The sequence below is a fragment of the Miniopterus natalensis genome, chromosome 5, assembly GCF_054644295.1.
Source record: "Miniopterus natalensis isolate mMinNat1 chromosome 5, mMinNat1.hap1, whole genome shotgun sequence".
Taxonomy (NCBI): domain Eukaryota; kingdom Metazoa; phylum Chordata; class Mammalia; order Chiroptera; family Miniopteridae; genus Miniopterus; species Miniopterus natalensis.
Genome location: NC_142085.1, coordinates 67,287,124 through 67,314,015, shown reverse-complemented (window position 1 = coordinate 67,314,015; position 26,892 = coordinate 67,287,124). Strand labels below are relative to the sequence as shown.

Here is a 26,892-nt window from a genome sequence, read left to right as displayed (position 1 = left end):
CCAGTCTCAGCACCTCTGCTTAAAACGCTGGCTTCCTCCATGACTCAAGCACCATCTCCTCAGGTAGGTGCTCTCTGTGCTCACATAGCACCTTGCACAGGTCACTACAGAACCCAACACGTTACGCTGAAATGGGCTAGGCGACCATTTCTCCCACTGTGCAAGTTTTCTAAGGGTATGGACTTCACCCTATCAGTTTGTTTAGCCCCAACACCTCACACAAATGGTTCCATAAGCATGTGCTGAGCGATGAAAGCCATGGCTTTCCCCTCAGGGAACATGTAATCAAGTCAGGGAAAGAAAACAAACAAATATGAAAAATACACACATGTAAAAATTATTAAAAGCAGTTTTCTTTCTCATTTCTCATAGCACCTTTTCCAAAATTTCACCTGTCCTCAAGACCTTACATTAATACCCATTTATTCACTCCCAAACAAAACTTATATCCTTCTTTACAGAGAAAAAAGGAGTCATCAGGCATGAATTTCCTCAGCTTCCGTGCCCCACCCCATCCTCTACTGCAAACTGGATCCCCTTGCTTAGCTCTGCAGCCTCCTCTCTCTCACCAGGCCCCACCCACATTCTGACTAAAGTTAAAATGCTCTCAGAGTGTCCCTTTACTGCCAAGAGTTACTTTTTTAAAATTCCCCAAACTTCAGTGAAAATGCTTAAGGATAATCATCAGTTTATAAAATTACTGTATAAAAACAAGAGATTTCCCCTAGAAAGGTGTCACTTTGGGGATGAAGTTGAAAACCATTCAGAAGAAAACCAAATGGCTTCTACTTTAATTACAGGTCAGGTTTAAGTTGTCCTGTTACTTACTGACAGTTCCTGATAATGAAATAATGATTTCTTCTACCTCACTAGTATTAACCTTAAGTTATTTATATTCTCAGAGTGACAGTAGTTTATACAAAACAGCAGTTTCATTGCAAACACTTCAATACAAATGGCTGAAGAAACTTATTCTATGATAACTGAAAACCAATGATGCTGTCATCATAGTAAAAGCCACCAAACTGGCGATGCTCATCTAATTTTGTCAAGAAAGGCTTCTGGATTCATGAAACATTAAAGCTATGATATACATTCTTCAATAGGGTGAGAGGAAGAAGGCAGAGAGATGGAAGAGAAAAACAGTGGGTAGGTTTTCTGTCTTGCAATCAGCAGAGTGAAACGAAATGTAAATGACAGTGCTGAATATAATGGGCCTCAGTTCAGCTCCAGGGTAATTACCCACGTCCGGCTTTTGTTTAAAAATCCTGCTCCCCTTATCAAAGCTTCCCACTGTTCTGCATCTGGTACTGGACAGTAGCTATAGAAACCACTTGTGCTAAAGTTATACAACTATAAACAGCACTCCGCCGTTTCCAAACCAAGGACTAGGAGGTCAAAAGCCTGGCATCGGATACTGTGAAGAGAAACCTCTGGCACTACTCATGGGAACAGGTAAAACTGAAGCTCTCCATCCCCAAAGTAAGTATTTACATATGGCCTATACCTTGAGAAAATGTTCATTTCTCTGCAAGATATTCAATTACCTAAAGTCTATTAAAATATTTTTATATTAAAATCTTCTTATCTACAGTTCTGAAAATGAGCTGACATTTAACAAATGAACTCTGACATCTGGCACTCAGCACATAATTTCTTTCTAACAGTAAAAAGAGTCTCATGGATATTCGTGCTATCATGATGATATAGAACATGAGTACTTTCTACATGCTCTCCACGAATATCTGTAATTTTATAAAATTCAAAGCTTAACCTCAATTATTAAAAGAATGCAGGGCCAACACACCAGATAAAAATGTAATGACAACATATTAGTTACTATATCTAATATTTAATTAAAATTAAAAACTGTACTGACCCTAACTAAGCAGCAAAGAATGAGTAACAGGCCAAAACATGTGCATACATTCTCTCTTGCTTTAATTTGGAAACTATTCATCTCCTGGGTGACTTTTTAAAACTGTCACAATCCATTAAAAAAATAATAAAATCACATACATTTATATAAAGAGAGGGAAAAAAAGCAAAATTAGTTTGCTTAGGAATGAATTCGGTAGTGAAAATATTACAAAGGAAAACAGGACAGCGATTACCATAAAAGTCAGATTAGTGGTTACACCTGCTGGGAGAGGTGTTTATCATCAGAAATAGCCACAAAAGGGGCTGCTTCTGGGTGCCACATTACTCTGTAACCTTGACCTTGGTGGTGGTTACACAGATGTTCACTTTATAACTATTCATTAAACTGTACACTTACGTTATGGACAAAAAACACAAGTTAAAATCTCAGGGTTAAATTCTTGGTGTGTTATGGAATGGGAAGAAGACACAAGTTCATGTTTGAATTTGAAAAACACTAGAAAGATAATTCTACGTTAAATAACATGATAAATAAATAAAAACACAAGAAATACAAAGTAGAAAATTAGTCAGGTGAGAATTATAAAAGAAGCTCCAGAGGATTATGCTGATTCAACACATATACTTCCAATTTCTCTAAACCATTCACGCCTTAGACTCCCAGATCATACTTTATATTTTGCAACTGACCTCTGCCTAAGATCCTAGAGCATCAATATATTCAAGACTATTTTAATGTCAAGCTTGAAAATATGAGCATTAGAGCTGGAACATAAAAACAGGTGCTCTGCCTTCAGTGACCTGCTTTGTCCTACAAATAAAAGAGTCATATCCAAAGAGTACCTACCATAAGTAGGACGCAGATATCTTAAATAATTGCTTTCCTGGAGCTGGTAGGGGATAGAGACTTTTGCTTCTTCTTGGTTTACCAGAAACAATAACTTAAAACTATTACAATAGCATTATAACAAAGAATCCATTTTGTTTGGCAAAATTATTTAGTTGTAGAAGAAAAATAAAATAACCCTCTAAGATTTAAATTCAAGGAAAAGTACCTTTAAAAGCAAAGCAATTCATTTAGAAGTAAGTAGATGTCATGCAACACGATACGTAGCACCACTAGGATTCTGCTTTTATAAGCCTTTCTCAAACATCTCAATTTATCATCTATAGATAATGCAAGTAGTTTCCTCCTGACTTGTTCTGCAAAATAATTCTTTAAAGATCCACTCTCTCTTTCATATACTCACACACACACACACACACAGACACAGACTTTCACACTTTGATGGTAATGAATATAGCACTGTATTAAGACCTAGACTGACTTCATATCCAATTACCAATGTTCTTACATAGTGTCTCCCTGTCTTATTTTTCTTACTGATAAACGAAGTAGCATCTATTTCCCACCAGCAGTGTTATATGATTGAAATGCTTCATACCTAATCTCTTCCTCATTTAAAACATGTTGTTATAATGTTAATTGTTCTTCCTCCCTCCACAGCTTCAAAATCTTTCAGTCCTTTAGTCAAAGCCCTCAGTTTTGGCAACCTTCCATTCTGATTAATGAAGCATTCGTCAGCTTCATGTTACTAGACTCTTTCATTCAGTTCAAAATAAAAAAGTACATTAACTTTCGTCACCTGCCACTATGATCACCCAATATTCTTTATTTTAAATAATCTGAACTACTCTGGCTCGCTATAAAAAATAATGACAACTGGTCTACATGATATTATAACTTTAGTCTAAACTGATGTCCATATAATACCTAGAATAAAACTTACCAATACTTCAGTCCTCAAATCACTAGGAGTACAAAGTAGCATGTCAGGTAAACAAGCCACAAAACAACAGGGCACAGGTTGGCCCATTTAGTACAATGACAATTTTAAATGATTTTTTATATTTAAACTAGTACTATAGAGTGTAAAAGTGGCACCCTACACATAAAAAAGATTTCAAGAAAGTCTTGAAAATGGCTACTCTGGGAACTTTTTCATCTGTCCAAGTATACTGGTAGAAAGAGTTGAGAGAGTGTTCTTTTAGGTGACTTTCACTGGAGACATAACTATTAAACTCGCATTCCTATCTGTTGTGGACAACTCTGGAGATCAGCATTTTTCTATGAATTTCTTAAGAGAAAAATATTGTATAGGAGTAACCACTGTGACCAAAATTATATGTGGCAGCATCGGCTACATGCTGTATTAACAGGAGAAATGAGTTCTAGTAAAACAAGTCACATTCTACCATAGCCCCATGAGTGATAAGGAAAGACTATCTTTAAAAGAAAATTATATGCCACTCAAGAATATTTGCTTTTTAATCTTGGTATACTGTGTGCGTTTTTTAATATATCTTTTTACTGATTTCAGAAAGATGAAGGGAAAGGAAGAAAAGATAGAAACATCAATGATAAAAAAGAGTGATTGATCAGCTGCCTCCTGCACACCGCCTAATGGGGATCGAGCCCGAAACCTGGGCATGTGCCCCGACCGCGAATGGAACCGAGATCTCCTGGATCATAAGTTGATGCTGCTCAACAGCTAAGCCACGCCGGCCTGACAATCTTGGTATATTCTAAAGGTAGAAATGTATTTATGATATAGAAAAAAGAATACAGAATTTCAAGTACAAAGAGGAGTTCTGGTCTCAACTCAGCCACATCCTAATCTCTAAAATGTGCAAAATAACAGGGTCAATGGATCTAAAAGCTTTGTAGACAATAAAGCATTATTAAAGTGTTACTTATAATTCACTTAGCTTTCAGACTATATAAACATGTAATACTGACCAAAACACTAGCTTTTCTTATCAGGCACCTTCATAATTTCAATATGGTTGGCAAGAATTTTCTTCTTTACTACTAACATTCAATAAATCTAAAAACTATGGCCAATAATCTAAAGATACAAAATTTTATGAAATATCCGTATGCTTTAAAAAGTTTTTGCATTTCTGTTTACATTCTAAAAGGCTGGAAAGGGAGAACACTTTGTAACAACCTAGCAAGTGGGCCAAAAGTTATACTGAAGTTAAACTTAACAAGTGACAAATCAAAAATGAAGAGACACAGTATACAAAAGTGTAAAAATCTAAAATTAATAGTCTTCCATTGCCAAAATCAACAATGCTGAACAAGCCCAAGAATAATTTGTTAGACGCGTATGAGAACTGTTTGACAATTTTATGTCATCACTTGCATTATAAAGGACTGGGATCTTGCTGCAATTATATACACTTCTCTCCATACAAACAGAAGGTAGAAATGAAGTAATTAATTAAAAACCAAACATGATGAATTTAACAAGACAGTATTTTCAGTTATAGCAAGCTCCATACTAGTTAAAACTCACTGATTAAATTTGATCTTATAAAGACACCACTTCAAAAATTACTTGAGCATTAGGTTCTTTCCTTTTTTAAAATAAGTTTTAAAAGGACAAAAGTAAAATAATAAAAAGCAACTAAACAAAAACTAATACTGCCCTTAAAGCTTTAAAAATATCTAAGGTGAGTGCTCTTATCATTTTTATGTAGAAGAAAAATTCTCAGAAGCATCCTTAGATCATTCTCTAGTGCTTCTATCAAATAAATTTGCTTAGAAAAATACTATAAATCTGGAAAAAAATACTAGGCTTTCTTAAACAAATTAAACTCAAGGGAACACAAATGTGAAATTGTCCACAATTTTGCCATTAAAATAGAAATGAAATAAATAAAATCAGAAATGAAAAAGGAGATATTATAACTGATACCACAGAAATACAAAGGATTATAAGAGACTTCTCTGAACAATTATACACCAACAATTTGGGCAACTAGGAGAAATAAATTCCTAGAAACACAGCCTTCTAAGATGAGTCATGAGAAACAGAAAATCTGAATAGACAGATTACTAGTAAGGAGATTAAATCAATAATCAAAAACCTCTCAACAAAAATAAGTCCAGGACCAGATGGCTTCATTGGTACATTCTACCAAACATTCAAAGAAGAATTAAATTCAAACTAAAGAAGGAGGGAACACTTTTGAACTCATTTTATGAGGACACAATTATCCTGACACCAAAACTAGACAAAGATACCACAAGAAAAAAAAATTAGAGGCCAATATCCCTGATGAACATAAATGTAAAAATCTTTAACAAAATATTAGCAAACTGAATTCAATAATACATTAAAAGGATCATATGCAATGATCAAGTGAGATTCACCTAAGAGATTCAAGGATGGTTCAATATCCACAAATCAATCAATGTGCTACAACACATTAACAAAGTGAAGAATAAATATTTTATAATCATCTCAATAGAGGCAGAAAAAGCATTTGACAAAATTCAACATCCATTTAGGATAAAAACTCTCAACAAAATGGGTATAAAGGGAATGTACTTCAACATAATAAAGGCCATTTATGTCAAGCCTACATCTAACATCAAATGCGACAGTAAATAGCTGAAAGCTTTTCCTCTATGATCAGGAATAAGATAAGGATGCCCACTCTTGCCACTTTTACTAAATATTGCATTGAGAGTCCTAGTCAGAGCAATCTGGCAAGAACAAGAAATAAAAGCCATTCAAATTGAAAAGAAAAAAGTAAAACTGTCACTATTTGCAGATGACACGTTATTACACATAGAAAACCCCAAAGACTCCACTACAAAACTAATAGAACTAATAAACAAATTCAGTAAAGTTACAAAAATCAGTTGTGTTTCTATACACTAATAATGAGCCATCAGAAAGAAATACCTAAGAAGAAATTTAACCAAGAATATGAAAGACCTGTACACTGAAAACTGTAAGATACTGATGAAAGAAACTGAAGACACAATAAATGAAAATATATCCCATGATTATGGACTGGAAAAATTAATACTGTTAAAATGTCCATACTACAAATTCAGTGCAATCCCTATCAAAATTCCAATGGCACTTTTCACAGAAATAGAACACACAATCCTGAAATTTGTATGGAACCACAAAAGACCCTGAATGGCCAAAGCAATTTGGACAAAGAACAAAGCTGGAGGCATCATACTCCCTGATCTCAAACTATATTACACAGCCAAAGTAATCAAGACAGTACGGTATTGGCACAAAAACAGGTATGTACATCAGTGGAACAGAATAGAGAGCCCAGAAATAAACCCATGCAAACATGGTCAATTTTATGAAAAAGTGGGCAAGAACATACACTGGGGAAAAGACAGTTTCTTCATTAAAGGGTGTTTAGGAAACTGAACAGCCCCATGAAAAGAATGAAACTAGACTATCTTACATCATACATAAAAATTAACTCAAAATGGATTAGAGACTTGAATGTAAGACCTGAAGCTATAACACTCCTAGAAGAAAACACAGGCCAGACCATAAGCTCCATGACATAGGTCTTGGTAATGATTTTTTTGGATCTGACTTTGAGAGCACAGGCAAAAGCAAAAATAAACAAGGGGGACTACATCAAACTAAAAAGTTTCTGCACAGCAAAGGAAACCATCAACAAAATGAAAAGGCAACCTATTGCATGGGAGAAAATATTTGCAAACCATATATCAGATACAGGGTTAATATCCAAAATATATAAAGAATACATACAACTCAATAGCAAAAAGAAAAAAAATCTGCTTAAAAAATGGGCAAAGGATCTAAATAGACATTTTTCCAAAGAAGACATACAGATGGTCAACAGGCGCATGAAAAGATGTGCACATCACTAAATTCTAAGGCATTAACACTCTGTTCTTTTCTGTGTACCCTATAGACCCAAAGCAAAGATGGGGCTTGCTCAAGTTTCTAGTGAACATGGAAGGGCTTTGGTTGTCAATCCAGGTTAAAAACAGTCCAAATAGCATTCTGTGCATTTACTTAAGCTCCCTTGTAAGGCATTATTCATATCAATTCTGTTCTGATCTGGATATGAAATACTGCAGATGTTTTATTCTTTCTTCTCAAGCTTGCGGGGATGGGGAGAAGAAGAAAGAAGACATGTGTTGAGCCCTAACAGATTACTTTCTCCCTTATATAAAGTGACATTTTCTCTTCAGTATAGTCTGCAATCATGCTTTTGGAGAAAAATGGTAACTAGCAGACTGCTAATTAAACGAGTTATATAATTAAGAGTGAGCTGTTTTATAACTGAGTTAGTGACAGAGATGTCAAATGAAGCCTGGGAAGTTAAGGTCAGCTTTAATTCTGTTCTTCTCAATTTCTATAACCTACTTCAACCCTCTAACCCCATCAAATGCCACAAACCTCTTTACCTTCTGCCTTTTCCTGAATTCATTGATAATTTTTCTTTTTAAATCAAGGACTAACATTTCCAAACTCCACCAGAGGAAAACTAAAAAAATTGACTTCTGATCCTTCCAGAATTTATCCCAAAAATACTAGGATAACTTACCTCAAATTGCTTCACCTTTTCCATTGTTATCAAGCGCCTTGCTGTGTGACTGGAAAGCTTCTGCTCACAGTTGCTAATGAGTTTCAGGCAAGGATGCCAGGGCACCATCTCTTCAGTGTATCTGCAGGAAAAACAGCTGACTGTTACAAACACTTCACATGGATACCCCACACATGATGGTCATGGAGGTTATCCAGTGTGTATGAGACCTCCTCCCACTACACGTGATGCTGTACCATTTTATTTCATATATGCTGCTTACATAACCCATAAACAAGCTATTTAAAAAAAAAAACACAAAGTATTTTAATATTACCACATCTGAATAAAAGTAGTTTGTTTTACCTGTAGAATGGAAATGAGAGAATACAAGTATGTTTTATTGAAGAAGGCCAAGAACTTAAACCACAAAAATATAAGACAACAATTCCACCCTAAAGGATCCCACAACAGCACCCAAAACAGTCAAATACATTCTACAACAACCTGACATTCATGAAAGACTGATTCATCAGGAGATTTATAATTTCCCAAAGTATAAAGGCCACTACAGCATATACATTACTCTATAAAATTTTGCCCCTGCAAAATTTTAATGGCATTTTGAGACCTCCATTAACTTTGTAAAACTTCAGGGCTAAAGTTATTTATAAGATTACTCAAATAGACTACCACTAAAATAAACACTACAGATGCTATCAGTTCTCTGGTCACCTTAACCATGAAATAAAACTGCAGGAAACCACAAAGATGGGCAGTGGTCACTGCTGCTATGGAGCACAGGGACTATGTGAATGGAGATGATGCCAGCCAGAGATCAGGACAGTCAGGCTGCAGTAGTTCAGAACCTGACATCTGACAGGTTGTTGGTATCAATCTTGGCAGAAAAACAGATGACAGAGACATGGGGAAACCAGCTCTAGAGCAGCATGCAGAAGCACAAGGGAGAGGGTACACCAGGAATTGCGTAGTTAACAACGCTGTAATTGCCAGTTCTTATTTTTCCTTTGCAAATCTCTATACCTTTCTAGATAGTGCCTGGAAACACTTATTATATAGGGAAATTTAAAGCTCTGCCCCAAAATGGGGAAGATGCTGATTTCACTTCATGTAAAGGACTACCATCTTGGCTAGCCTGTTCTTACGCATCAACACTGTCTCCACCACCCCACTTTTACTGACTTCTCTAGGTCTCTCCGACCTTCAAGGAGCTCTCCCCGTTACCTCAACCACATGCTCAAAACTTCATCACCCACTTACCAAGCAACATTTATAATGCACTTCATTTTATTATCAGTAGAAGGAATTCTCTTGAAGTCATTCTCTGCTTCCTTCCTTAGGGCTCTCCAACAAGCAATGACTATTTCAGGTTTCACCTCATCTAATAATTCTCTAATGTTCACTATATTGTCAGAAATGTTGCACTTGTACAACATTAGTTAAAATCAAATTTGGAGTCTTCATACAAAGTATTTATGATATGAAGGAATATATTCCACACCATAGTTGACAAATTAAAATAAAAAGTGGTAAGGGAGAGAAGACAGAGCCTTGACCTTCAAAACATCTTATCTTTCACTGTTGATGTACACAGCTCTATTTATAATTAATAATTACTGAATAATAAAACCCAAACCAGTAATGTTGAACATAATCAGGACCTTAAATAGATGCACAGCTTTTATACTGGTGTTAGCTTTTTAAAAAGATTTATTGCATTTAAGGTGATCATAATAGCCAATATATATTAAAGCTAGCTAGATACATGAATCATTCAGCTAAGTTGTTAGAAATTACCTATTTGTGGTCAGGAAAAACAGTCACTGAACAGCTCTATCAGGCACTAAGTCAAGTGTGAACACAACAGGGAGTGGCAAACTTTTTCTCTAAAGGGCCAGAGGAAATACTTTAGCCTTTGTGGCTAAAGTATTTTCTGTCACATATTCTTCTTTGTGTTTCTTTTTAACCCTTTAAAGATATACAACCAGTCTTAGCTTAAGAACTTTACAAAAACAGGCTGAGAACCATATTTGGCCCACCAGCTGTAGTTCACCAACCCCCGACATAAAATAAAAAGGTCAAAGTAATTCAATCAATAAGAGAAAGGGCCAGTTTTACACATATGTAGGTACACAAATACTACCATGTACATTAAATAGAAAAATGTTTATCCTAAAGACAATTATATAGGGAAAAAATTATGCTAGATATACAAACACCATAGACAAATGACACTAAAAAAAATGTATTTAATTTACGTACTCTGGTGTGTATACTGGTAACCAATAGACTAGTCTTCCACCTAATACGAGGGTCTCAGCTGCAAAGTTTAACAGGTCAAAAAACATATCACTCAGATGATAACTCAAGGAAACAGGAACATGGCTTTCTGGACTAGACAAAAAAAAATTCAAAATCAGTGAAAAACTTTACAGCTGTTAAATTGAGTTAATTAAAAAGAAGCAACATGCTTCTTCTCGAAGTAGTAATACATCATATTTAGCTTTCACTTACCATTTTTCTATCCCCTTTGGTATTTCCTTCTGTGAACCTGTTCTTCTTGTAGATTCTCTGATACCATATGGAGCTAGACAGAAAACACAGGTAACACACACAAGTAGTCAAAAGTCACCTACTCCCCAGTGAGGGGCAGATGGACTTATGTGCCTCCAGTTGTGGCACCCTGAGAAGGATGCACATCACCTACACAATATTCCAGCTGAGAATGCGTACAGGAGGAACATATGATTTAAAAGATTTGGGAGGGCGGGCAGGCGATTATGTTCTTAAAATGTCAGTGGCATAAAGACAGAAAGGCTGTGAAAGTGTTACAAATTAAAGGATGCCTACAAGATATGACTACTAAATGCAATACCTAACACTAGAGTAGGTATCACACTAGAGGGGGAAATATGCTATAAATGATTTTACTGGGTCAATTGACAAAACTGATGACAAACTGCAGATTAAACTATTGCACTGATTTATTGAAACTGGTACCTGTACTTTGGCTGAGAGACTATCCCTATTCTTCGGAGATGCACACTGAAGTATAGGGGTAAAGGGCCACAATGTATATACTTTACTCTCAATTCATCAGAGAAAAAATTATATTTTATGTAAATATACATGAAAGCAACAATAAAGTAGTGGTAATAAAAATTACCCAAGTTGCCCTAGCCGGTTTGGCTCGGTGGCTACAGATTCAGACTGTGGACTGAAGGGCCCTGGGTTTAATTCTGACCAAGGGCATGTACCTCAGTTGCTGGCTCAATCCCTGGCCCCAGCAGGGGCACATGTGGGAGGCAACCAATCCATGTGTCTCTCTCATATCAATGTCTTTCTCTCTCTCCACCTCTCTCTCTCCTTCCCTCCCTCCCTCCTTTTCTCTCTCTCTCCCTTCCACTCTCTGAAAAGCAATGGAAAAAATATCCTCAGGTGAGGATTAAAAAAAAATAATAAAAAAAATAATAAAGTTACTCAGTTTTCATAAAGTATATTCATACTGACATTATAATCCCTTGATAATTTTTCTTTTGTTAACACGATTTGAAACCATCTAAGTTACCAAAGAACAAAAGTGGGCTGAGATGGAAGGGTTGAGACACACTTGCCACAATTTACAGATTCACTGCCAAATACTTTAGAAAAGGCAGATCTGTTCTCATACAGAATTCCTGAAGAGCCCAAGAACTCATGAGGCACAGGAACACAGTTCTCCTGCACATTCCTGAAGCTCAGTGGGTTTGCAAGCCCAGTGGCCACAGAATTTCTTGTAACTCTGGATAGGAGATGCCAGTGAAAGCAGGCACTACTAAAAACACAAAAGCTTACACACGGAAAAATGTGTGATAACTGAAACTCTCTGCTTCAAAATCTGATACCATAACTGCAAATGACATTTTGGCTCCAGTGGGTATACTAATAACCAGTTATAGCCAAATATGAAACAAATATAAAAACAAATACATACCTCAAAAAATAAGCTGAAGAGAAAAAGGGATGACAAGTTAATATACATAGTTTAAGAAAACTAAACAGTAAACTCTTAACTATTTAGTTAAAATGGCATCCTACCCTACATTCACACATTTTTCCTTCTCACTATGTGAAGAAGTCAAGGGTGGGGGAATACCAGTACAAGTTGGCATCTTGTGTGTGTGTTGATAAATCTTATATTTTAAATGTGAATGACTTTAGGAAACTAATTCTACTCCTACTTGTGTATAAAAGCAAACTTACGATCAGTGATGATTGCATCAAAATATGTATCCTTCCTCCAGGAAGGCTTAGATGCATCTGAAACCAGGACATCAAGGTAATACTTCTCTAACCCATACTGACGAAGATTGGCCCTAATGTTTTCATCTGGTCCTCTCCATTTCTGGTTTTTCCTACTAGCCTTTCCTGAAAGAAAAGAAAAAGGAAGAGAGGAAGTATTAAATCAAACAGGCATTCTTACTTCTTGTCATTTAGCTAAAAGTAACGTTTAATTCATCTAAACCTCCATTTATTCAAATAAAGCTTGCTTTCACTTAAAATCTGTTTTATTTATACAAATAATTGTTTATTTCAACTTAATAAAAAAACGTATTTTGAACAGTAAAATGTACTGATGTCTGATATTGTTCTGTTACCTTTCAAGTAAAACTGCTTTAAAACAAACACTCATTCACTACTTCCTAAGTTCAAAGCAAATACTACTAAGATACACAGTTGAATAGAACATGGGCTCTTTCCTCCAGCAGCAAGCAGTCCCATGTAGAAACACAGTGACGAATTGTATAAATGAAACAGGAACTAAGAAAGTTAATTTGGGAAGTGCAGGAGCTGTGGCCATGAGGGGGGGAGGCAAATGGAGACATTACAGATGAAAAGTTACAGCAGGGGTTGAAGGAACAACTTCAGAAGTTCTAGTTTAGAAGACGCAAGTGGATGATGATACCATCTATTAAGATGAGCGAAACCAAGAGGAAAACAAGCTTAGGAAAAAAGATGGGGTTCACTTGAGACACAACTATCTTGGTTCTGAGCTACCTACAGAACATTCAGAAAGACATATTCAGCAGGTAGCTGAGGTCAGTATATAAACACATAGGAGACATCAGTATATAAACTTACATAAAATCCGTAAGAATGAATGAAATTATTAACCCAGGTGGCAGTTACATACCTGTTTGCTTTATATTTATTCTATTTTTATATACTCTTCTGTATTATGATCTACTTCACAATAAAAACAAAACTTAAAAATCAAAAGGAGAATGACATGACTACATAGCAGGCAGTGTGATCAGAGAAGGGGGCAGAGAGGTGCTGCATTGGCAGAGAAAGCCAATGCATAAACACAGGACAAAGAAAACTACAGGGCCTTAAGGAGGCTGCGAGGGAGCAGCCAAGGAAATAAAAGTACGACCTAATGAGACTACTATCTGGGAAGCCAGGGGCAGCTTTATGAAGGTCAACACTGCCAAACGCTGTAAATCTGTGGCCTTAGAATTTACAGTATGCTTGGAAGCTGGCAAATTACAGGCACCAGAGAGTGAAGATGAAGAGGAGACAGCATGTAAATACTGGTTTTTCAAGAAGTACGCTGGCAAAAGCGGAAAACAAAATGGTAGCTAGAATACCCCTACAGGATTGATAGAAAAGGTTTTGTATTTTTAAAAATAGGAGAAACTTGAGACTATTTGAGTACAGTAAGAGATCAGAAGCCCAGCAACCAAAGGGCGTATCTAACAGCATCTTGGATAAGCTCTGAGGAAACTCTACACCCATCAGAATTCTACCCAAGTACACTGAAAGGTTATAACATAACTTTTGTATACTCTTCCATAAATAAAAATTCAAATAAATTATATATGACAATTTTCTTAAAGCAAACATACTTCTACTATAAGCAAACTAGAATGATTCTTAGTACTTTGTCTGCTCTAACATATTTCAGACAAAGAATATTTTTTTCCAGTGAGCTTACTTCGGTGAACTTGATAAAATATAACTTGTTTTCCTTATGATAAATATTACTAAAGTCCTTACAGTCAAGATAGAAAAAAAGACATGTCATCAAGAACAATATATCAAACTTCTTCAGCAAAAGAAAATAAAATATAATAAATTCTCACCTATATAATAACTTACATTGAGTAAGAAAAAGGAAAAGAGTGTTTTAAGGGTTGATTCAACTACACGTATACAAACAACTTCAAAATCAGTGAAACTTGACATTTTTAATACCATTCAGCTATAAGGAGTTGGTTTTTCAGTTTGAGTCAATTCATCGAATAACACGTCATCAGCAAAGCTCCCAGATTTTAAACTATTTTCCAAAACTCCCTCAAAAGAAAGCAATCTTTAAATAGAAACTGCATGTTTTATGAACACAGACATGCTGATTACAAAATGGCCAGTCCTTCTCTACTACTTCTCTCCCAACCCTAAAGTTCACGGCTTTATGGTTTGCCTCCTTTTAAAAACCTCTCTTACTAAGACCACAATCCCTCTGAGGGGAGGGCTTTTTCTCATTCATCACTGTGTTCCCCCAGGAGATCACTTTGCACATACTGGATTACTTCATAAAAAGCAGATACCCAATGAAATCTTACTGTTGTAAAAATAATTAAAACTGTATTATACCACAACTCTGTATTTTAACATTAAACATAGATGTATAATGCCACATAAAACTATTTAAAGGCATATTTGGTACAAGAGCAAACACTGTAACACTGTCTAGAACCACTACTCACCCAAGCCATGAACTGTGTTGTAGTCTATGTCTGTCCCATATACATATGCGCCAAAATGAGCAGATGCTACCAGAAGGCCACCTGAAAATCACACAATTATGATCTGTTAACAGAAAGTCCAAGACTCTTATGTCTTCCACTATTTAATCTGGCCCAGATTCTTACAAACCAGCTGCAGGGAGAGTACCCTAGAAAGACACTAGTCCTGGCCACAGTAGCAGGCCTCTGAACTAAAAGAAACAAACCCTTAAGTTATGCTCACTATGGTCACAAAGCAGGTAACTGATGTATGACTTGGAATCATTACTTTAAACAGCAATACTTACAGAAAAGTATCTTTTGGGGGTTCAAAATAATGTATATTTAGACATTATTTTCATTTCATTTTAAGAGGTCTACACAAAGCACCTTGCTCCTTTTATACAAATGAGCAGATGACTGTTACACAAAGAGTTGGCAACAAATAAATTCTGACAACTGGGCTCAATTCCCACTGAAGTCACAAAGTTTCAAATAACTCAAGAGCATATAATTAATATGTAAGACATTAATCCTTGCAGTAATTAAAATATTAGGATCAGAAATAGTTATTTCTATAACCAATGAAGCAATGATCTCGTTTTAAAACTGTAAATATGAATTTCTGAATAACAATTATGAAACGCACACAAAAACAATTAATACAATGACTTTTCTGCTTGCTTAGTGCTATGATCAGAGAAAGAACAAATGTCCCAATACAACTGGACTAAGTAATCTGGCAGATGTGACTAGCTCACACATAAAGAAAAATCCTAATAAAGATTAAAAAATTAATGAAATCCTCTAAAATAAAAGGCAATAATATTTTTAAATTGTTTTTAAAATTTCATAAAATTAAATACTTTAATACTTGTACTTTCATTGAACTTCACTTTTTTTAATCATCCAAATGAAAACGCTTTTACTGTTTGGGCAAGTCCTACTACCTTTACTATAGAAAGGTCTGTCAGTCAAACTGAAATCAGAAATACATTCTTAGACTGTGCACAGACTTGGATAAGGGAAAATAATCAGGGCCATTTCCCTTATATCCTTTTGAAATGTTCTCTCTAAAATTAAGATGGGTAGTGCCTCCAGAAGGTCAAGATCTATAAATTAATAGTGTTCCTCCCATAGCCATTTAAAATACAATCTGGTAACATGTATTTACAAACACTTTTCTCATGAATAATATTATAACTAACTACCTCCTACTGGGGTCCATGAAGAAGAGAAATGCAGGACTAAAAACACAGCAAAAAGCAAAACCTAGGTTCTCTCATACTAACTACAAAAGCATTTGTGTGAGAGGTAAGGTAAGTAAGACCTTATAATTCTTACTCTATAAATGGAACAGTCCCTATTTGGGAAAGGTACATATGTGATGACGTGGAATACTCACAAAATCACTTCACCCAAATTACAGGAATTACTACAATTCTGCCAATTAATGCAGATACTCACCTAGAAGAACTAGTTGTCAAGGGGAAGAGAAAAGCTTTCCTGTGCTTCCTTAAACAGAACCTTATCCATTTGGTTAGTGAGTTTTGAGAAGACCCAATTTAGAGTACACTGCTGCAAGGAGATGAATAATCTGTTAGACTGCATCTGATAGTTAACTGTGCCCTTTAAGCTTTGAAAGTTTTAAATAAAATTGCTATAAATTCGCTTCTCTGTCTGTTCACTAGGTAATCACTGTCAATCATATAGTTGTTTTTCTCCATTATCATGAAGCATTTTTTGCACTTAGTTATACCTCAGCTGGAGTGTCCTGGAAGCTTTCTGGTGGATGAAGGGGTGATAAAAAGAAAGGGTGAAGTGCTGAGGGGGCAGGTAATGTGACTCATCTGGTATCTTATTACATGCTATTTGGTATCTTATTACATGCTATCAAATGTAAAAACACCACAAACTCAGTGTTTTAATTTCTCATTACTTAAATAGCAACCACTTTAAGGTTAGGGAAATATCATATAGGCAAAAGGACACAATAAGGGGAATTTATTTATGATAAAGAAATTAATTTATGATTTTCGTCTTCGGAGATTTAAGTGGAAAGCTTCACAAAATGTGAAAATGAGCAATTGGCTTTGATTTTGCAGAAAGAAAAGGAAAAAGGGAGAAAAATGGAGATACTATACATCTATTTTACCATTTAAAAAAACTCAAATAAATTAAACTAGCAGCCTAAGCGAAAGGATATTGCTAGAATACAGAAATTTTAATAGATAACCTAGAAAACTCAGGAAAAGGAAACTACAGAGAGTTGCGGACAAAATGGGAAGCAGAGGCTATTCACAGGCCTACAGAGATCAATCCTCGCTCTCACTTTCCCCCTGCAGTCGCCTCCCAGAACCAGGACAGTCAGTTTCCCAACACCTGGCTCCCGTGTCTATCATTTTGCAATGATCAAGTTTCAAAAGGAGCTACACTCCTTTCCTTACACCTGTGGGCCGTGTGAAGATAGAAGAGGCCAAGGAGAACCAAGTAGTCTCCTGGGAGTATTCTCAACTGAAAGGAGCTGATGCTCTGGGGGGGGGGGGGGGGGGAGGCCCTCAGAACTATGGCTGCAGAGTTCCTTCATAAAATCATACCACAGCTACCTACACCAGCAGATACGGAGCAATTATTTTGTCACATACAAAGAACAAAAGTTTACAATTTTAACCCTCAGTTTCTTTGCTGGCTGTCATAATTTGCCAACAGGTGCAAATTATGAATATTTTGGAAATTAGCCAAAGAAGGGACTATAAAATAAGTTCATGGTATAATTGCTCATCATCACCATTCAATATTGGCTATATCTAACATCTTTTACCAAAAAGGCATTTAAGTTCTTAACAAAATAATAATTAAAAATAATAATGATAACCAGTCCAGTTCACTGAATGTCTACCGTGCATCAGGCGACTGCCTAAGAATTTCATACATATACATTACATCACTTAATCCTCACAATATATTACTTATTAACATATTACAAATGATAGAAGTGAGGCCCAGGCAAGTTAAGAATCTTGTCCAACGTCACATAGTAACTGACAGAGTACAGATTTAAAACTAACTCTACTTGCTCTTATGGAAGTCTATGCCATACTGTCCCCTTTGGGGTCAGTAGCAGCTGAAGTGAGTATACACTAGCTTACCAATTAGAAAAACAAAAGTAAAATTTGTTATTAAAATAAATTAAATTAAGTAAAGTTGCACACTCAGTTAATAAGAGCTGTAAACCATTCACAAGTCTTGTATCATATCATACCCATTGTATGTATTCAACACATTCATGCTGATCATCCCTTTAGCCATGCTCACATTAGGACAGCAGTAGTTCCTAACTATTGAGAACTGACCCAATGATATGTACCTTCCCCCTCAGGAATAGAGAGACACACAACTTTAAAAAAAAATCTTACAAAAATGAGAATCAAAGTACTTACTAATATGGAAAGAAAAGTGTTTCTGTAGCTCATAATGTCCTTCTAGACAATGTAGCAGACTATCTAACAGAAAAAGGAAAGGTATTTTTCCTAAAGATTGTATCTGTCCTTTCAGTTTCCCTGAAGCTTTCTACCCTAGTCTATAGCCCTGAGAAAATCAGAGGTCATAAGCAGTCAGTGGGTAAAGAATTTAGGAAACTAATATGTCAATTTTGTACCGTTAAAATGGAAAAGGGATTGGATAGACTTGTTTAAAAATACTAAAAAAGGAAACAGAAGAAAAAATATCATCAAATGCTTTGTGAAAAATTATGGCCATGGAGGAGGGCACAGGGCTTTTTAGTTATCCAATCCTTCAGAAGGTACTACCCATCAATGAGACAAAAGGCCCTAGGGGGGATGAGCTGTGCTTAAGAACTGTGTCTTTTCACAACTATTGGCTACTACCAGTTTTAAAACAAAACACCAAAAACTAGCTAAAGTCCTAAAGCTATGCTTAAACTACAAACACAAATTATAAAATATATTTTAGCAGCATCGTTTTAAAGATCTTCCTCTTGCAGTTTTCCATTGACTGTCCTATATATACACAAACAGTCAAATGACCAAGATATTCTACACACTTTCAGGAGCTACCATAAAGCAATTTAGGGGCAGGTCTCCTCACCCCTTACCAAAATAAAGGTAGTGAAGACCTTGTTTGCTGTGGAAGTTAGCATTTCCTAATATATCCATCCTAATCTGCATGAGGGGAAGAAAATTTTACCTCCACTAGTTAACTCTATTTCTACACTTTATGGTCTGGTCTATGTGTTTGTGTGCATATTAAACATTATATACATGTATATATCTCAAAGAATTATTCTCACTTCACAGAAAAAGTTTTTAAAAGTCCAAGAACAAGATTAAGGATTAATTAAGGACTTAGCATTTGGAAAAAAATAAATTAAATCCATTCCTCACATCGTACAAGAAAATAAACTCAAAATGGACCAGAGATCTAAAAGGAAAAAATTAAGACTACCAAACTACTAATCAAATGCATAGTTTAATCCATCTATAAACTGGATGTAGGGAAAATTTTTGCAGGTAAAAAGCAATTACAGGCTGTATCAAAGGATAAATGGAAAACTGGGAGAAAATATTTTATATACATACACGGGGAAAGAGGGGGCTAATGTCCCTAATATACAAAGTACTTTTAAAATTGAGGATACTGCCCAGCCAGGCGTGGCTCAGCAGTTGAGCATCGACCTAGGATCCAGGAGATCACGGTTTGATTCCCGGTCGCGGCACATGCCTGGGTTGCAGGCTTGATCCCCAGTCGGGGACGTGCAGGAGGCAGCTGATCAATGACGACTCTCTCATCATTGATGTTTCTATCTCCCTCTCTCCCTCTCCCTTCCTCTCTGAAATCAATAAAGATATATTTCTTTTAATTAAAATAAAATAAAATTGAGGAGACCAAAAAGTCTACAGAAAAATGGTCAAAAGACATGAAAAATAATTTTTAAAGTAATAAAAATGGCCCTTAAAATATGAAAACTTATTAGACTTCACTCATAATAAGAGAAATACAAATTAACACATTAAGATATATTTTCATCCAATGGAATGGCAAAATTTCAAAAGCTTCTTAATATACTCTGCTGGCAAGGCTATGGGGGAACAGAGACTCTCACATATTGCTGGTAAGAATGTAAAATGGTACAATGGAGAGGAATGTGGCAACACTTAACACAACTACATAAACTACATATGCATACACTCTTCAACCCAGCAATTCACCTTCTAGGAATTCACCCTAGAGATACATACATATGTATCTCCAATACACAGTTATTCATTGCAAACATTACTTGTAACTGCCAACTATTGGAAACTACCCACACCCAAGTATAGGGAACTGTCTGAATGAATTACAGTACATACACCCATGGAGTACAATTATAAAAAATAATGAAAGATACAGAAAACAAACTGATGGTTGAAAATGGGAGGGCCGGGGGATGAGGGGGATGGGAAGAGTGAAGAAAATCTCTATGAACAAATAGAGAGTGAGTTCCAGGAAATACTGTTAGGTAAAAAAAAGCCACACATTTAAAAACAACATATATAGTATGCTATCTTTTGTGTTAGATATAAGTGGAAATAAAATGTGCATGTATCTGCTAATCACTGCCAAAATAAAAAACACAGGAAGAATCAACTAACAAACAAAAAAGTCAGCTACCAAAAAGGGATGGGGAAGTATATGGCTGTCAATTTTAAAAGATGAACACATTTTTTTGTCACCCAAGTCTTTCTTCCCAGCCAAGAATTTCCCTATTTAAATAAACTATATAGCTTTACAACATTTCCACAATGTATGACACTGCAATGCATGGTATGCTTCCCCCTTGTGGTTTACTTGGGGAAACCACAAATTTCTATCAGTATCCTCTTTGAAGCAGCAAAAGTGTTAAACGCTTGCTATTGCACAAATATGTGGTTGCTTCTTAGTCACTACTAGTAATTAAAAGACGATTCAGTCCATTTAACCTTTTAGCAAAAATATTACTATGACCTTGACATACAAACAAGCAACATCTCTACACTAGCTTTAACAGTTAAATAAAAATACCTGTTCCAACAAATGGATCAAAGACAATATCATTTTTTTTCACTTTTCCATGGTTGGCCATGATGAATGATAAACCAGCATCCATGCTTGTATTTCCAATAAAGTGTCTCTTTTTGACACTGTATGACCCAATAAGTTCTCTCTGTCCATCTGCAATCTAGATCAGAGATATTTTTCAAATTAGTGTTACTGTACAGAACATATTTAAGATAATCACTCACAATAAAAACCACCACAATATCTCAATGATGAAAACTCCTTTCACTTACTACTGCTCTAAACTTGTTCCTTTACCAAAAAAATGTGGACAAATACCTTTAGTTCTTAGTGTGTTGTCATTTACTTTGACTTTTTAAATCAAATTTGAATTGAATCTGAATGCAATTATTACAGGGGTTTGTAGTAAGCTTTATGCATCTTTTCTTCTACTAAATAACAACTTTCTGTAACATAAGCCACAGCTTCCATTCACCTACTTAGAGCCTCAGGTAAGTGGCAGAACTGCTCTGCAGTAATTTCGTTTATTTTCAGAAAGGAAACCTAGACTGGAGAGCTCCACGAATGAGATCCCCCAGCTATCACAGCATCTGCCCTTGGCTTTATTGAAAAAGCAGTTTAGACTTTCTGACAAGTCTTGTGCTAATGTTTCCAGGTACACCTCCCACCTAGGCCCTAAATCTCTAAAAAAACAAACATAGCAAAAAAACAACACATAACCACATATTTTTCACTGACTTTAATTCATACAGTTCTGAGTCTTCAGCTGCTATAAAGTTCGACATCTAGAGTTAAATAAAAAGGCCAAACATTTAGCTTTGAGAGAAAATAAACTGAAATAGGTAAAAAGAACACTTCCTTACCCATCTCCCAAAATAAATATTATGTGGATTCTCAGGAATGCAGTTTGGGTCCAAACCATAATCTTCCAAAACAGAGAATACATGCTGTGGCTCCTTTAAATTTACTTTTCCTTCAAATGGCAGAAACTCAAGAGCCTACAAAATAAAAGTGATTCTAATGTGCTATAAAAATTTAAAAGGGAAAATAGTGTTTATATAATAATACCTATCTTATAAGTTTGGAATCAGGATTCAATAAGACAAAAAAATGAAACATACTTAGCACACAATGTGCTACAAAATAAGCATTTAACAGACATTGGGATTATTGTATATCAGCAGGGGCTAGACTACATGAATCTCACAGGTTTCTTGGGTTTTGCTAAATTCACTTACATCTATTCGTTTGACTTTTTCTTCTTGTGTCAATGTTTTATTGAATGTGTGAATCTGTATTTTATATGTAGAATCTGAATGTAGAAATGGAACCTAAAATAAAAGCAGATAAATTTTTTAAGCTTGGTAATTCCACAGTATCTACAGACATGCTAGATGAAACCACATTTCACTACGCACCATCTTCTCCACAGGGTAGTTTTTGAGAGAACTATACAGCTCCTCTGGAGATTTTCCATGACCCCATAGTTCAAATATGGACCTAGGAAATAAATGATTAGTACTAACCTGTTAGGAAATTAGTTCGCACAGTAATATGTAACAATGATTTCACTAGTTCTTTTTCTTTATGCTCACTCCATTAAAACAATTACTGTCTAGGTTTTCTAAGCTATAAATGAAATATATGTATCCTGGAAACAAATATAGCTGAAGTCCAAATCACACACAGGAGTTGAACTTTACACATAAATAGATAAATTTATCATAAATCAAGATTTTTCAAGCTTTTCATCATTATATTTTTGTACTAGAACACAAATGATACAGTAAAATCACTGAAGTTATTTTAGTGAAATGAGTGAAAAGTTGCAGGAAATTCCATTTTTCCCAGTGTATTCTCCATGAAACAAAAAGAAAAATGACCAGATACAAATGTTGAGTGGGGTAGAGGGGGTCAATGGGGGGTGGCATCTGTAATACTTCCAACAATAAAGATAAATAAAAAATGTTACTGATATTTAGCTATTATTTATTTAGCAATATTTAGTAACTAACAATTACTTTTATAACTATTACAGAAAATTCTTATATAAAAAATATCCTCAAGTTTCCATATATTTCAAGGAACGTTTAAACAATTACAAGCAAAATTTCACTGCAATCAGTTCAATAGTTCTTAGAATTAGTTGTAATACAACTTGATCTATATATTAGCACAGTTCTGTGCATCTAAATTCAAACTACTTTATAACTGTAATTAACAATGCCATCAGAATTGCGATTATCCTTTGAAAATGAATTCCTCCTTTCCTTTGTATTAAATTTATAGAAAGAGGGCCTCTACAGCAATTCTGCTCTTATGTAGCTATCACTTAAGGAGTGACCTCAGCTATACAAAATACAGAGAATAAAGGGCAATACACACACACACACACACACACATATATAGACATATATATACATATATATGTGTGTGTGTATATATGTACATATATTTTCCAATATAGGTCCCAAAATTCCATGTATTCATTTTCTTAATGTTAAAAATTATAACAAGATTGGTCAATTCATTCATTTAATAAATATTAAGGATTACGATATGACAGGAATTGTTTCAGGCACTAGGAACAGAGAACAAAGCTCACTGCATTCATGAAACTTAAGGGGAAAGAAAGACTCCTGAAACATTAACTGAGAGAAAGCATAAATAACTCAACCTGAGAAAGGAAATACCTTGAAAAGCAAAAATAATGAGAACTAACATTTAATGTAGCTCAAAGTAACTCAAAGAACAAGGACTGTTCTAAGTCCACTTAATATTTATTCACTTATTCCTCATAGGTGCCCTATGAGGTAGCTGCTTGTATTGTCAGCCATTTAAACAATGAGGAAACTAAGGCATAAAGAGATTAAAAAACTCTCAGGTCATACAGCAACTGAAACAAGGGTTCAAATCCAAACCATCTGACTCCAGACTCCATGCTCTTTACACTACCATACACTGTTTCTAAAAATTAAAAATGAAAAAACCCCAGGAATCCCAGGCCATTCAGGAAAGGTGCATCCAGTTCCAGATCGTAATTGTTCCTAATAAACTACTATACAGTATAACATAAGAACCAATATTTGTCATGATAACCCAGAATCAATAAAATATGAAATAACACTCCTCTTTTATGGAAAGAATTTACAAACCACTAACAATTTTATATTTAAAATGTTCAAAATAAAACATTAGACAAAATTCAAAGCTTCAGTTAAAACTGGAATATTAATTTATAGTAGTAATACCTTTCATGATATAGATTTTCAGAGTGAAAAGTTTTCATATGTAAGATTGCACTGTTATGATCCCTATTTTAGAGATTATAAAGTTTAAAAAGATTGTCTCATTTCTCATGGGTGCTACATAAATAAGCATGGATGTCAACTTAATATAAAATCAACGACGAGCAGTATAGTAAAACCTTCCTGACAAAAAAGCTTTAAGAAACTATCCTTTGAAGGAAGGAGGTATTGGAAAGGTGCAGAGAGTATCAGTGGTTTCTGTAAAATGTATTTTTTCTTAAAAAACAAACAAACGGGAGATCTAACAAGATAGATACCTAGGTGTTTGTTATATTTTTCACTTTTTGCGGTATGCTCAAAATATTGCATGTTAAAAATAAATCAACAAAATTAACTTTCACTACCTAGTCTACCACACAAAAAAATTGAATTTAAGTTTTAAATCTATGCTTATGTGCTTATAATAGTTGATTTTACCACAATTAGGATTCTGAATTTTATACTGTGAAAATGAATTCCTCCTTTTCTTACAATTAAATTTATAGAGAGAAGGCCTCTACAGTAATACTACTCTACTCTTACTTAGCAATCACGTAAGGTATAATCTCAGCTATACAAACTATACAGGGAATAAAAAGCAGTCAAGGAAATTATATAATATTAATATAATCATTACACAATTATTAATTGTACCACTTATCAAATATATGCATCAGAAGATACGAGCTTTGAATGAAATGTGAAAGTTCTTGGTCCTCAAGTAGCTATTTTAAACCTAGTAAACCATATCTTTGGAAATCAAACACCGCTTAGAGCCATAACTTTTAATACGCTAAAGTGATAATTAAGGGTGTGTTTTTTAGTTATGTTTCCATTTTCTAGTCATTTTTGTAAAATACCTTAGCCCCATTAACAAGCTTCAGTTTAAGAGATTAGGTTTAGTACTGTGGCCAGTTTTCAATAGGATGAATTTAACCAAATACGGGGTTAGGGTCTATTCAATAATACAGCAATTGCACATGCTACAAAACAGCCAACCATGTTAATAAAACTAGATATATGTAAATCTGTATTTGCACTGCATTACTAAATGTTATAATTTCTTTTTTTCTTTTTTTTAAATATATTTTTATTGATTTCAGAGAGAGGAAAGGAGAGGGAGAGAGAGAGAGAGAGATAGAAACATCAATGATGAGAGAGTCATTGATCGGCTGCCTCCTACATGCCCCCGACGGGGATTGAGCCCGCAACCCGGGCACGTGCCCTGACTGGAAATCGAACCCCAATCGCCTGGATCCTAGGTCAATGCTCAACCGCTGAGCCACGCCCGGCCGGGCCTAAATGTTATAATTTCTAAGGAAAGAAGGCATCCAGTAATCTTACCAAATGTTCAGGAAAAAAAGGCAACTCAAAGATAACGTAAGTTGTTCAAATTTTAAGATGCATGTTGAAAATAGTTTAATTTTCAAACCCCAAAATAGAAAATTTTCCAGTAATATAAAAAAGAAGAAATGAAAGGAAAAAACAAATGCCAATGATAAATTCCAGAAAGCACTCAAGATAGTGAACAACATAATTACATTAATCCATACTAATATATGATCATCAGAATTCCTCCCTCTAACAAATGAAACAGTAAAACTTACTGCATGCAGTCCTCACTTTTTCTCATCTTACACTTCACCAACCTGCTCATCCAACTAAAAACCAACTATAAGAGAAACATTTTTTTAGATTTTCAATATTTTGGTTAGAATTAACTGTGGCATTTATGCTACTATTGCTTAATACAGTTTATAAAAAAATTATTCCAAAATAAGTGTTTTCTGCATTTCATACTGAGATTCTTTCACCCTGTTTCAGCAGGTAAGTCTCCTCTGTTCCCCCACCTCCATCCAGTGGCAAATGCAGGTAACTGCAAGCTAAACTGACTGCCACTCAACAATTGATCCCTTTCACTTTGTGCAATACAGCAAAAAGTAGGGCAGAGTAGTTATGAGAAGCATGGTATACACTCATGCAGGAGAACACTGTAAGTTTTTCTTACTTGGCACACACTGTCCGTTTCATTAAGTTTCTGGCAATATCTTCAGAAGGAATACTAAGAATCCAAAAAGGAGACTGAAAGAAAAAACAATATACAACTTACTTCTACAAAGTTTTATGGCTTCATATGCTTTTATTCAAGAAGTCAAGGAGATTACTATTTACTACTTTTAGATAATACGCAATCTGACTCCAACCAAAATTAAAAGTGCTCTAATAGTCAAAAAAGTAAATCACTTTAATAGGGGATCTGTTAGGATGTTATAGCATAATGTCAGAACACATTTATAAGTGACTCTATAAATGAAAATATCAGCAAATTTAAGGTTATTTAAACTTCAGGTTAATTTTGTAGTTGCTCTCCTATTTAGTTTGACCAAAATAATAAATGCATATAAAATCCAAAGTATAATCTTGAATTTTTTTTCTATTGCTAATCATTCCTTATAATAGAACTATTGTATTTCTAACTTCTAAGT

The 26,892-nt window shown here is 35.0% G+C and overlaps 1 protein-coding gene across 3 annotated transcripts in view; it reads right to left on the bottom strand.

Moving 5' to 3' along the window:
* TRMT11 (tRNA methyltransferase 11) overlaps window positions 1–26,892 on the bottom strand; it is a 40,252-nt gene that overhangs the window by 7,439 nt on the left and 5,921 nt on the right. The window contains exons 3-12 of one of the 3 annotated variants that reach the window (XM_087817596.1): window positions 26,415–26,488; window positions 22,538–22,619; window positions 22,358–22,450; window positions 21,983–22,117; window positions 21,123–21,279; window positions 15,042–15,122; window positions 12,535–12,699; window positions 10,807–10,879; window positions 10,555–10,686; window positions 8,293–8,413 (exon numbers count right to left, since the gene is read on the bottom strand). In XM_087817596.1, coding sequence (XP_087673722.1) covers window positions 8,293–8,413; window positions 10,555–10,686; window positions 10,807–10,879; window positions 12,535–12,699; window positions 15,042–15,122; window positions 21,123–21,279; window positions 21,983–22,117; window positions 22,358–22,450; window positions 22,538–22,619; window positions 26,415–26,488 — 1,113 coding nt within the window. Of the gene's footprint in view, window positions 1–8,292; window positions 8,414–10,554; window positions 10,687–10,806; window positions 10,880–12,534; window positions 12,700–15,041; window positions 15,123–21,122; window positions 21,280–21,982; window positions 22,118–22,357; window positions 22,451–22,537; window positions 22,620–26,013; window positions 26,139–26,414; window positions 26,489–26,892 lie in introns of those variants that run through there. The other 2 variants (XM_087817598.1, XM_087817597.1) reach the window with 2 other exon arrangements.